Source organism: Bubalus kerabau, chromosome 9, assembly GCF_029407905.1.
Source record: "Bubalus kerabau isolate K-KA32 ecotype Philippines breed swamp buffalo chromosome 9, PCC_UOA_SB_1v2, whole genome shotgun sequence".
NCBI classification, from domain to species: domain Eukaryota; kingdom Metazoa; phylum Chordata; class Mammalia; order Artiodactyla; family Bovidae; genus Bubalus; species Bubalus kerabau.
Window position 1 is genome coordinate 84755933 of NC_073632.1, and position 14548 is coordinate 84770480.

At 33.7% G+C, this 14548-nt stretch overlaps 1 protein-coding gene across 12 annotated transcripts in view; it reads right to left on the reverse strand.

Annotated features, from left to right (window-relative positions):
• The window catches only part of REPS1 (RALBP1 associated Eps domain containing 1), a 90367-nt gene that overhangs the window by 21042 nt on the left and 54777 nt on the right, over nt 1-14548 (reverse strand). For 8 of the 12 annotated variants that reach the window (XM_055535751.1, XM_055535755.1, XM_055535753.1 and 5 more), the window contains exons 9-12: nt 10138-10259; nt 6567-6647; nt 1019-1106; nt 153-254 (exon numbers count right to left, since the gene is read on the reverse strand). In XM_055535751.1, the coding sequence (XP_055391726.1) occupies nt 153-254; nt 1019-1106; nt 6567-6647; nt 10138-10259 (393 nt within the window). The remainder of the gene's footprint in view (nt 1-152; nt 255-1018; nt 1107-6566; nt 6648-10137; nt 10260-14548) is intronic. The other 4 variants (XM_055535757.1, XM_055535762.1, XM_055535761.1 and 1 more) reach the window with 2 other exon arrangements.

Below are 14548 nucleotides of genomic sequence, written 5' to 3' on the forward strand. Positions count from 1 at the left end.
CAGGGAGGGAACATATGTATACCTATGGATGACTCGTGTTGATACATGGCAGAAACCAACACAACACTGTAAAACAATTATCCTCCAATTAAAAATAAGTTAATTAATAAAATAAATGTCACATGGAAGATGTAATTCTGTCTTTCACTTACCTACAGTATTTCCAGAAGCAAATTTCACTGATGAATTTATCTTATTTTCTTCTGACAGGTCAGATGTTTTCACAAGCAATGGGCTAGTGGGATTAGTATGATCTAGGAGAGAATTAATAGGTAAACATATAAGATATAGGTACCTGAATTAATTCATAAACCTCAGAGTATAAGACTTCATTTTAATACTCCAAAGAAGTAGCAAGTAAATCCATGAAATATAAGACAAAGTAATATTTTAATAGGATAAATATAAACCTGTTTATATAGAATTTGTTATCTGCCACAACAGAAGATACCTTATAATGAAAAAGTCAAACTGCATGTTCATACTTTGTTAATTTTATCCCTTAGAGCAATTAGTTAAATAAAGCACTGCACAAACAACCGTAAAATAAGTAATTTATTGTTGTTGACCTACATAGAAAACAAATCTACCTTTGAGAGACCCTAACTAAAACATTTAATCTAAAATGAGGAGAAACTTCAAGAATTAAAGCAAAATAAACAATTTCAAAGACAAAATTCATTTTAACATATACCTCTTCAGTTAAAATTTGAACATATTTTTCAATGTAGATTCGTAAGAATGATCATAAAAATACAGAGGGTATTAGAAAAGTCACATTTTCCAAGTGTCCTTATTTAAAATTTTATAAATTAAATTCAATAATTTGCTTAAATTTAAAAATATACACATACACATAATACATATATTGCTGTAGAAAGTACTATGTTAAAAATAAGCAATTAACAAAAGGAATTTGAACTCAGAATGATTGCTTGTGTATTTTGGTTTGATGCTAAACCTAAAATATTAACACAACACACTAAACTAAAAAAAAACCCAGCAACCGTTTCCTTACCACTGCCAGTTCTTTTAAGTTCCATTTCCTGCATGTGGATTTTGCTTGGAGTCATACGAATGGGAACTGGATGAACAATAGCAGTATCCTACAGACAAATGGGAGGACATACAGAATTTGTATTAAAAATGCCAAGTAGATACCATGAAATAACCAAAACTAACAATACTTGAAAAACTAGTGGACAGAGTTCTCATTCACACTAAGTTAAGCATAAGAATTAATTTTTTAACTAAAAATTCCAGAATTATATTTAAAAAATCAAGCTTACTATATATGCTTAATAATCTGATTTATTTTATAAAAAGTACATTTTAACTTTGATTAAAGATGTGAAGAAAAAAATTGGTCTTACACAATTCACAACAATATTCAAAGGCAAAGTGTGAAATGATCTGACGAAATCATATAAATTTGAACCTTTGAGGTTAAAGTGAACTATTTATGAGAATCCAAAGACTGAGTAACAGACTGAACTCATTTTCACTAAACTGCTCAAGAAAACTTGACACTCTTCTTTTTCATGTATAAAACAAAGTTAATGAAATGCCCATCATATTGTAGCAGTAGGCACAATACATACTTTATATAGATTAGTTCCCCAGAACTGTTTAAAATTCATGCATAAAACTTCCACAAAGGAATTCAATTTTTAAGTTAGGATAAGTAACACTCCTACTCTAATACTTAAACTTTTCATGACTATAATACATCTGATAATCCTCAACTTAAGTCAGAGTTGCAGCAAGTCTAGTTAGAGCAGTTAAGGAACTGGTAGAACAAATTTCTGAAAAGACTGAAAAGTGTACAAGGCACTGTATGGCAGCCTCTCCAAATGGGAAGGAAGAGAGAAAGGTAGCCAGGCAGGCTTGGCCCTGGGAGCTGAGCAACCCAGGGGAGGAACTACAACAGGATCAAGCCACTGGCTTACTGGCAAAAGACCAGCTGATAAACATGGCTACAGGAGTTGAGCTCCTTCTACAAGGAGCTGGCTCATATTTTGAATGTGCTGCTGCTAAAGACAACCTGAGATCTTTAAATTTTGAATATCTTGCAATGAGTTTATAATTTAGTATAAAGAATAACGACCTTTCAATTTAAGTTAGACACTGTTTTGGTGACAGTATTAGGTAACCCCACAGAAAGTTGAGTTCCAGCATACCATCTCCTGTTTTACAGGTCTCCTTGGCTAATTCTCGTAATCTCTAAATTCAAACCGTTAATAACAAATGAATTCTTTATTGCAATTGTAAGGATAAATCCATTAACAGTAATTTCCTGTCCCCATACCAGTGAGACTCTGGACAGATAGTTATGTACTATCTAATAAAACTGAACTAACATTTCACCTATCAACTCTAAAATTATAGTTATAAAAGATGGATATAATAGATGAATAAAAGTTTATAGATTTCTCACATAATAATGAGTCATACTCAGAAAATTATTAACAATAACTCTAGATGTTGTTTGTTTATGGTTATAAAAAATATGGCTTCAAGAATAACTATTTTCTTAACTTCCAATTTTAATAGCAGAAATAACTGCTAAGAACCAGAATTTAACATTCTAAGGCAAGATTGAAGGAGAAAGCATGATATCTCATTATTCCAAACCCAAACGAACTAGGAAAAAACAAGCAAGGAAAACTTACTAGATGCTTTAACTCATAATACTGATCTAATATGTATTCTGTGTGTGTTTATAAAGTCAGATTTATAAAATTTGTAACAGAAATATTAAATAGCCTTTCCATGTATTTACCATACAAAAAAGAGAAGTCACAGTAATGATGCCAAGAAAAGAAAATCATGAAATCTTCTAGAATGAATATTCTCTAAATAATTTACCTAAGTTTCTGTACTAATAAATCAATTTTCTGTTATGAGCCTGCTGCTGCTAAGTCACTTGTCGTGTCCGACTCTGTGAGCCTACAACAGCTTTAATCCACTAGATCCTGCTACTAGCAGGACAAGGCAGTTTCTGGAAGAGTTTTACACAGATGACCAGGCCTAACCTCAGACTAGTGGACTGGAAGCTTGTTTTGTGACTATGACGTGCAGCACAATAAAGAGCATTTCAATATCCAAATGAAGAACCAGAAATGCCTAGGATTCTTTGAGTCCTGAGCCAAAAGATGCTAAGTAAAACTGCTGCTCCAAAGTAGCATCCTCATATTTAAAAATAAAGAAAAAAGTAAAAAGACTGACTGGAGGCTCTGCCCATTTCTTCTGTCTACTCAAATCACACAAAGCCTTTAGGACCCACTCCTACACACTCACAACCATGGCACATTTGTATCATATATTTGAGTACTTCATCTGATACAATTTAGTACTTTACTGAATATTCTATTGTGCTCATGTATCTATATTTTCTACTTGGCTTAAATCTTATTATACTGTTTGTCTTATTATCCTGTTTATCCCTGCTTACTTTCTATTCCTGTGTCACTTAGTTCAGGTGCTCATCATCTGACTCTCTCAACCCCATCAATCCTTCACATTGTTGCCTGAATAACCTTCCCCAGCTACCTCTTCAGAAGCTCCATCTTCTCATGGAACTTGTTAGCTCCCAGTGTCTATGAGATTAAGTTCAGATCCTTGGTCGAGCATACAGAGATCTTCCCACTTGTGTTTCAATCATGCTCTTTACTCCCCATCACTGCCCCATACACACCTACCCTATATATCTCACAGCACTGAACTGCTCCTGCTCATGATTTTCTCTGTGCTTGGAATGCCCTTGTCCACTTCTGCCAATTAACAGTTTCATTAAAAATTCATCATATAAATGTAACCTCTTTTGTGAAATCTTTCCCAAACACACTGGGCTGAGTCATTCTACAGTTCTCCGCCCACAGTTTGTTCACAGCTACGTATGATAATTATCACAATCAGCTATATTACAATCATCAACTTGTAAAGATCAAGCTGTGGTCTACTTAAGACTGGAATTTTTTTTGACATCTTGGTATTTCTAGAGAATAACATGGGCACCTGGAAGGGGGCTCCACCAAACCAACTGACTTGGCTGGGCGTAATCAGTGATCAAATGAACTCCCTTTTCATACGCTGAGTGACACAAACATTCTACAGCACTCAAGACCAGACATAAACCACGGTGAAGACTAGTGCACTGCGCGTCTCATCATTTCAGAATTCCCTAGCAGAAACAGATTCTACCAGAAGCTATTACCTGATAAGCAGTTCAACAAAAGTAATCAAGTTTCTGGAAACAAGATAGCAAAAACCCAATTTCATAAGAAATCTGGGAGCCTAAAGCCAGCTTGGTTTTCATGTGAGGTCACTGTACTGTGTGACAGCTGTCTCTAAGTGCCACAGAGCAGACTGGAGCTCTTCACAGACTTAAAACTTTATTGAGCAAATGCCTACTTATCAAATTTTGGCTTTTAAAAATTACTCCATCAATTTTTTCTGACATGGTAAGGTACGCTAAATTTGTATATCTGAACTGTGGTGTTCTTTTTCTATGTGATTCTAATTTGAATGGATCTTATTTACTTACTTATAATTCTTATTTATAAAAGCCTTGTTGAGGATCATTTGGGATTGTGACTACAGACTGTTCTGTGGATAGGCAATATGTTAAGTAAGAATTAGATGATGGTTAAGAAGCTCAGACCCTCACTGAGAGCAGAGCATTGTACCAATTTCAAGTTTATAGTGAGATTATAATTCACCACCATAAGAGAAAAAAGATGTTTTCTGGTACCAGATTATAAATATTTAAGACTGCCAACATAATTAAATCTAGGAGTCTAAATTCAAGTTTAAAATGTTGATTGACCATTTAAATTTTTTTTTTCCTAGAGCCTTCTGTCATACTGGAAGTAACAAAAGAAAGTATTGTGTTATGTCATGTAAAACATTAGGCTGGAATTCACAAATTTGGATATTATTTCTAAGAAGTTACAAGAACATCACTGTTATGTCAACTATTTCCCTACATTTTCTGCCAGTCATGACTCAATTTATTTTGCCTTTGAGTCTATATTTTTAATGTTCTTTCCTAGCCTGACAATCATAATACAATGAATTTCTATTTTCAATATCACTTAGGGGTTAGAGAATAAAAGAGAGTCTCGACTGCTACATCCTTCCCTGTAAAGTACTTTAAACAAAATTAACTTGACTCTGTAAACAGGAGATAGGAATAATATGGAGAAATGAAACTCAGAGCTAAAGTAAAACTTAGCTTATAGCACACCTGTCACTTTCCAAGGGACCTTAATTACTGCTTCTAATAAGCAGCAAAAATGGTTAAGCGTTACTTTTTTATTTCTCTTCCATTTTTCAGAGACTAAAATCAAACATTAACATCCTCAAAGTGGTAAGAAAAGAGAAGCCAAAGGTATAGATAATCTACATGTTAACTGTTCCCTGAATAATGAATAATTATAAAATAGACACTTAAAATATTTTGATACATTATATTTGAATATAACAGCATTCTCTATATTTCAAATAGATACAAATTCTTTAAAACTGTAAAACACCAAAGATTCATTCATTTAAAATGCTGAAGCCATACTATTATCTTTAAATGCCACTTCTCCCTAATTTATATTAAATAACAAGAGTATTTTTACATTTAATGAATAAAATGCTGGCTATCTTCGTTCAGATACACCTCAAAAGAGTGCCTCATGTCACCTTCTCCATATCTTTTCACTGAACTCATTTTTACAAATCCTACCTTTACACTCTTCTTCCCTTTCTACTTACTTCCTCTTTTCTTTTTGAAAGGTGCTTATTACCATGTTCTTCTCTTTACGGGAAAAAAAATTAAAAGAAAAAGCCGAAGTGAACAGTGAGAAGAATGATTAATAGCTAAGGTTTTGAAGTTTTCAAATAACTTGAGGGACAGGCGGGGCATATATGAAGTTCAATCTATGGGGACAGAATTTATTTTTTAAATCAGGATGTGAACTTTGTAGCATTTTCAAAGCAACACAGCAAACCACATGAAGACAAGACAGAGGTCCTCTGCACAAATGAAAATCTAATTGACAATTCTACATTGTTTTGCTGAACTTGATTCTCTTGTAACAGAACTCAACATACTGATTAAGTCAAAGCTGTACCATCTGGACTATTAAATAAATGATGACACTGCATATTTACATACATAGTACATATTACATGATGTGTAAGCATACAAACAAAATAGTATTTACTGTCATTACACCAAAATAAACAGCATGTTTAATAAAAACATACACTCAATTAGCAAATAAAAACAAAGTTAACAGTATCAATTGTTCACAAAATGCTTCTTTAGACACATGTACCAGATTTTAAAAAGATTTCTCTCACCAAAATAACTAGAAAATACAGAGAATGGTTAAAAAAAAAAAGAAAAGTAAAAGTTCTTTCCACCACTGAGCACACAAAAATTGAAAAGCCTGCCACCATTTCCCTCTAAGCACTCCACTGAATCATGCATATCAGCTAAAAACCATAATGAATGAAAATTTGGGTTAATAAAATTAATTTCAAACAAGCAAGCTAAGTGATTGACTTACAGGATCAGCTGGTGCAATGTTAGAATCAAATTGGGTCAGAGTTTGTGAGCTTGAAGAGCGTTCACTAAATGTCTCCCACTGCTGAACAGACAGAGGAGAGACAAGTCAGCACGATGAGAAAGATGGAGTAAAAGATCACTGGAGAAGATTTAGCCAAGTAATTCAGAGGTTGCACTGCAAGTTGTGTTTCGTAGGCCTGACAAATTCCGTTAAGTTTTATTTTTCCATAAACATTTTATATTATCTATGTAAAGTGAGCAGCTTCACAATCAAATGTACAGTAATAATTGATCTCTCTATGGGAGAGATTCAAAGCCTTACAGAATAAAGGAACAGAGTCTAAGTGGTATAAATGGTAACAAGATAAAAATTTAAAATGGTTTTTCCTAGACTAGAGAAAGAATAACTTTAAATCCTTCACTGAAAATCAAGTGTTAATGCACTGAATTAGTGATGCTAATGAATTCTGATTATATCAGAGTTTTGGTCAAAACAAAGCAAGTTGGTGTGACTTGCCAGTGCGACCCCTGAAAGATGATTCTATTATGTACGTGCACATATTTTATACAAATGTATAGATATTTAATAAAATATAACTGAGATAAAATGCAAAGAATTCTGGAATTAATATAAATTGCAGTTTATGTCAATCTGCAGCAAATCAACCCCTATATTCAGCATTATGAACAGGCCCATGCCAGACCACAAGACAGAACTGCCAATCAGGCACCCACCTCCAACCCCATGCTAGAAAAATCAGAATGCGGCCACAATGAGAGCAAATCAAGCAACTGAGTACGTGTTATATATAGAAGATGTATTTTGATATGAAATACTACTCTTCTAAAAGAGGTACACAAATACCATACCCCAAATTAGGTGGAGTGGTAAGTGAATAATTTTAGTAACTCCATTTGAAGATCTTAGTAATAAATAGTATAGGATTTTTAGATCAAAATCATTAAAATTATGATTACAATTTGATTCTTAAGAATTATCAATGACTCTGAAGAAGGAAAAACATTTGCACATATAAAATATATACACACAAATGTTTACACACAGACACACCTATCCCATTAACTAAAATCCTCTTTTTATAATTCAGTAAACATTTTTATGCTTCAAAGTTCGACTTAATATTTAAAACAGTGCTATTCAATTTGAGAAGACATGTAGTAATTAAATAATAGCAAATGAACACATTTATAAAAATTATCTACAAAAATGGCTAATGTAATCATTCAACAGTTTTTCTCTCAGATGTTTCAAAATCATAAAATTAAGATATACTTAGAAACACTGATGCATTCAGAGTGTCTCCTGAATATAAAGTCCATAGTAATTCACTCTTATTGTGGGACATCACTTCAGGGAAGTGACTTACCAATATCTGTTGATATAATTAGTTTCTTCAATAATTACTGTTGCATAGGTACAGAAGGAATTTTTAAAATCGTAATTATCTAACTGTGGAAAAAAGTTTAGATGTAGACTATTTTTTTTCCAAAAACGAAGACATTTATTTACCTATTTGGTGGCATGAGATTTTACCTGATTTCACAAGGCTGTATGTAAGCTACCTGGAGTGCAGAAAAACACTCTTATCTGTATAAGTTTGGTATAATGGTTAAGAGCATAGTCTCTGGAACCAGACTCCTGGAATCCTAGTTATGCCGTACACCCTTAGGCAAGTTATCTAATCTCTCTCTGTTTCAGTTTCACCATGTGAAATATGAGATTAATAATGCTTACATCACAGAATTGTTATAAAGATGTAAACAGTTAATATATGTAAAGAGCTTTTTGAACAGAGCTGGCACATCAAAAGTCCTCAATAAATTTTATTGATTATTATTAGTGTTATCCCCTACAGTGCCTCATCTGTATTAACAGGTGCTGAATAAATATTTACTGAAAGATTAGTGCTTCAAGGCAGAAAACTAAAATATTAATTCCATATACTAAGGAGATTTTAAAAAAGAAATATTAAAATGTGTCCAAAAAATCAATGTTAGTTTTAGTAGCATTTTGATTTTCTACACACAGAGTAAAAAAAAAAAAGAAAAAAGAAAAATTATGACATTCAGAACCTTATTAGCAAATACTACAAAATGAAACTTGCTAGGAATATTTAAGAAGAAAAAAATGCAACTGCTTAACTCAGAGTTCAAAGGGATTTCCCTTCCTAATTTTTAATGATCACATGATTTTATTTAGAATGAAGATGGACTTTTGAATTGAGATGCCTTAGAGTTACTTTCACTTATGAACTGACATTGATAAAAATACTTTTAAAATCTGACACTGCTTTTTAAAAATGACAGAAATTAATAAATGCAGAAAAAACAGTGCTTTCAAGAAACTGACCCTATTCTCTTATTATAAAGCCTCTCTACTAGTAAATTCTTTCAAGGCTTAAATCTTCCCACCAGAAAAACACTCATATAAATGGTTTTATATCTGACAGCACAACGGATATATGTAATCATGTCTCAGAAACAGGTATCTGTGATTATGTCATAAAGCAGCAGCAAGCACTTTAAATCTGCCAGTTACTTCTCTGTTTTTCAACTGTACAAAATTAACTAGTATCTCTTAAACCCAAAATTTTTCTGGCTTTAAAAGACATGGAAAACACAGAAGCTTAGAGGAGTTTCTTCCTGAAAGTCAAAAAACTTTTATATTTGTAGCACTATCTAAAAGTGATACAAAAAAACTATAAGAAAAAATATATAGATATAACTTGTTCACAAAGAAGACTGCTCTAATAAGTTAAGCAGTAGTTTTCAATTAGAGATCTACAGAGCACTAAGGTTTAACAGAGGAGCCTCAGGGAGTGCTTTGTGGAGGCAGGGCCGTAGGTCCTCTTCCCTTATTCTAACCAGAGTGATCCTACTTTCACTGTTTTATACAATCAAGTTCCAAAGTAATGGGGCAGGGAGAAATGTGTCTCAAATTCTGTTTTGTATGCTGTGCTTGGTCTTACATAACATGGTCTTTATATAAAGTGGTCTTTAACCAATGCATTTAACAGGGTTGAATCATTCCATTTTGTATTAAACAAAATAACTTACTATGAATAGCTTGGAATACTTTTTTCATGTGGAAAGCCGGTTGAGTGGCTTCTTATATCACTTCCAATGCTAAGATTCCAAATCTATTATCCCAGGCTTTCTTACAGGAATGAGAAGGCAGTGTGACACAGCGGGTGTGCTAGCTGACTTAATGTCAAAGGACTTGTGTTCAAACCTCAGCCCTTGTCCCTTACAGGATGTAAGATATCTTGTCTAAGACATCTACCCTTTGACTGTTAAGTTCATGCACCTGCCTCATCTAACTCACAGGGTTTTAATAGGAATGAATGGTGGAAACTAAGTAATAGTACATGTATGGAAAAGTACTTTAAAAACCTCAAAGAGTCATATAATTACAAGTGTCTATCATAGTCACATTTGATATGGTCCATATGAATGCATGCTGAAAGAGCTATAGGCTGAAATTACCCTGCTTGGAACTTCTTACCTTAAAAAAGTGAACATTAGTGAAAGAAAAGGGAAGCTTTGCTAACCTCACTGCTCTGATTCAGCTCAGGCCAAGTCTGGTTTAGTGACGGCATCGACGGAGACTTGCTTGGAGGAGCTTCTGCAGGAGAGCCTGAATAACCTACCTCACCTGGCTGATCCCCAACATCTGCAATTTTCAAACAGAGAAATTTTCTGTGAACAATATATTTCAGTTCTCGAATACTTATTCATAAAAACCTAAGAAGATTTTCACAAGTAGTAATGTATAATCTGAATTTCCTTTTCTCACGTTCCCCAAACAAACATTTTGACAATTAATCAGGCAATATGTATTCCTGCTACTCACGTATACCTGAAACCAGAGTTTTCCATGAAAAATAAAATCTAGTTAGAAATACACAGAGAAAGAGTGTTGTACGTAGCAATGCAATAAGGTACATGAATCTTCTTTTAATAGAGATGGATTTGTACCAGTTCCCAAAGTGTACTTCAAGGAATATTAATCAGTAAGACATTTTTAAAAATTAGGTTTTTTATTCAAATAAATCTGGGGATACCATAATTCTCTGTTGGACGTGTCCCCACGCACATTTATATATTAAAGACCTAGAGCAAATAAACTTTGTTTAAATCAGTCTTTCCCAAATATAAACTTTCTTAAAATTAGATAAAAATCCCTCAATATTCCCTTGGCATATACTTTAGGAAATGTTGAGTTACACTAGTTCACTTGCATTTTCTCTACAAGTCTTCCCTGTAACCAAGAAGCAGCATGTATTTTTAAGGGAGACAGCAAAAGGAGAGAAAGAACCCAGGCACCAATAAAAAGCAAAGTCAATTAAGCCCACATGAAACAAACTTATCGTTAGGCTCACTAGCGTTTACAGACTTAACCGAGAGGGTTACAAATCCATGACACAATTTCAAAGTGGTTTTTAAAGTATTATGTGGTATCATGTTCTACTTTTAATTAGTTAAATAAAAAAGTAAATGTTGCTCAGTCATGTCCAACTCTTTGCGACCCCATGGACTGTAGCCTACCAGGTTCCTCCGTCCATGGGATTTTCCAGGCAAGAATACTGGAATGGGTTGCCATTTCCTTCTCCAGGAGAACTTCCCAACCCAGGGATTGAACCCAGGTCTCCTGTGTTGTAGGCAGACACTTTACCATCTGAGCTACCGGGGATGTCTTTAATTAGTTAAGGCCTCACCTAAGCTCTCTCTTAAACTATAATTTTAAAATGGAAGAAAATTTCAAGGGTAACTAAATTCTCATTCCAATCTTCCCAAGTTTTACATGGCTTTGAATATAATTCCTGTCTGAAAATCACATTAACTTTGCCAAATTAATGGAGTATACCTAATCTGTTTAGAACCTGTGTCAAAAAATATGATTTTCATATCCATCCCTATCTTTTTGTTTGTGACCATGGGCAAGCTGAATAAAATAAACAGCACCAGAGTTTCTCCATCAGAAAGGAAGACACTTGCCATTAACTGTTAGTACTATATTTCAGATTCCTATAGAGACAGACATATAATAACTTAGTGAAGTATAGGTTTAAGCTTTCAATCTATTCGTAAGTAAATCCTTCACACTTTAGTACTGAACATAGAACCTAATACTTACTAAGCACTGAAATATTTACTGAATGAGTTACTTTTTGTGATCTTCATTTAAATTCATTCTTGAATGTTATTTCCCTAAAACCAGAGTTAACTACTGAGACTTTGAAAAGTTCTCAGAATTTTTCTTCACCTTATTCTGAACATGATTACCTCGAAATATCAATACTTCTCTTTTACTCACCCTGACATTATTTATTTATAGTCATATCACACTGCAAGTTCTAATCTATCATATTTTGATAAAATTTGGTTTTCAAAGATCAAGAGTTATTCAGATTTCTTTCTTACTTCCATGCCTTCTCAATAAAACTGCCATAGTGATACCGAACCAGTAAGAGGCAGAAATGCTTTAAATAACGTTCTATGAAGACTTTTTAACTCAAAGCCCTCAGAGAACAACTAATGAAAAAAATTATTTATGATAAATAGTAGCAGCAAATTCCTCATGGAGACAGCTTATGGTTTTCAGTCTGGACCAAAATCATGGGCTTTTTTCCTATGGTAACAAAGGGAAAGGGAGCCGAAGGAGGATATGGCTATAGATCTAACGGTTTACTGGAAGTGAAACTGTTAGAAGGACAGAGATTGAAGAAGGATCTTTAAAAGATCCCTCAAAGCAGGTATTAAAGAAAAGAGAAACAGAATAAAAATAGTATTAACTATAGGATGATTAATTTTCAAAAGAACCTATTCAAAAGTCATATTCCATTTTAACTTAAGCTCTGAGTATCACCTTAGAGCACACTGGGGCCCTCATTTGACTGTCTAGATCTCTGTTTTCCCGTGAGTCCACTACTGAGAGACTTAGGGCCAGAGTGCATGCCACTACCACTGCTGAAGTTCAGGTCTGGGATGGATTCTGGGTACCTCCCTAATTCACTGGTATAAAGGTGCAGCAGGTCTAGCCCCTTGAGGCTGAGAACTGAAGTTAGTCACTCAAATAATTACACTTCATAATCATCCCAATACAGTTATTTCCCTAAAGTAGTAGTTCTTAAAAATGTGAACCATGGACCCCTGGGAACCCCCATGACTCTGCTAGGGAGCCTAAAAAGTCTGTTATTTTTGTAATAGTAATAATGCTTTTCCCTGTGCTAGCACATGCACTGATGGTGCAAAAGCAATGCTGGGTAAAGCTGCCAGCTTATCAGCACGAATTAAGCCAGAGGCTCCTAAATACACTAGCAGTCATTGTGGTCTTTACTGCCAGGCATTCCAGTTAAAATATATAAAAATAAATAAACCAATAACTTCACTAAAGAATGTTAACAATTCAGCAGTAAGAATTATTAATTTTACTAAATTTCACCCCAAAACTCATTTTTAAAATACTCTGTATGATAAAATGGGAAACATATATAAAGCACTTCTCCATACTAAAGTGCAGTGGTTTTCTCATGGAAAACTACTTGTGTTCAGTTGTTAGCTGAACAGGCCACTTTTTTCACTGAACACTATCATGCTTGAAAGAACAGTTGATAAAACTATATAATTATTCATACATGGTACAGCACAGATTTCCTCAAAAATGGACTAAGTGACCCTGTATCTAAAATAACTATTTTCAATATTTGTTATCAATGACAAAGTTTCAACTTTTTTTTTTATTTTAATAACATCGTTTTAATTCACTATCTCCAAATAATATCAACATGTCACTTGTGTAAAAATTACAGGAAATACTTTTATATTCTGTCTTGGTACTAAATCTTGGCCGTCCTGTATTTTATATTCACAGTGCATCTCATTTGGACTAGCCATATTTCAAGGGCTTAATAGTCACCTGTGGCTACTTTGTTGGGCAGCAGACACTAATTAGCAATGCCAATAAAAATTAGTTAAGATCTATGTAGTACTTTATGATTTCCACAACCCTTTTGATATATAAATCCCGTGTAAGTCGGAGTAGGTGGCTGTTTAACATCTCCATTTCACAGAGGAAAAGCATCAGCAAGTTTGAACTTTTAAGTGAAAGTTGGAATTCTGGAAAATGTATACCATGTCTATAAGCTCAAGAGCTTCCCAGTACTTAAAAGACTTCTTTGATAAAATAGGTTGTAATGGTAACACCTACACTTTTTGATATTTTACAATAAAACGTTCCAACATTTCAAAGAGCTGTACAACTCAATGAACTGATATTTTATAAATAATCAATGCATTATGTTATAAAACCATGCGTGGGTAAAAGATTCATTCAAAGTGCAAGACAGATCTATGTAATAGTACAAACAATTCATTAATATGGCTTCACTTTTCACTGCAATTAATCTTTAAGAAATTACTATTTGTTGAGTTTTGGGCTAGTACCAAAGAATATCCAAAATTATATGAAAATAGTCCTTCCTTTTACTGTGTGAGGCCAAATTTTCTTCATGTACCAAGAATTAGCTATCTTTTTCTACAAAAGGCCAGAGAGTAAATATTTAAGGCTTTGTAGGCTTTAAAGTCTCTGTTGCAACCACTCAAATATGCTACTGTGGTCAAAAGAAGCCACAGGTAATTCATAAAGGAATAGGCTTGGCTGTGTTTCAATAAAATTTTATTTTTGGATGCTGAAACTTGAATATCATATATTTTCATGTGTGATAAATTTATTCTTTTTTGAAAACAAAAACCACTCTTTGCTTGTGGGTTATACAAAAACAGTCAGTAAACTGGCTCTGGTCTCAGGGCTTAAGTGTGCCAACCCCTGCTATACTTCAAACTAAAACACTCATCAGATTGAATGCAGTATGCAGATAGATGAGATCTAAGCTGTCTTCTATTAAACCAAATATTAAAGAGATTTGCAAAGTTGTAAAACAATGCCACCCTTTTTGCAAT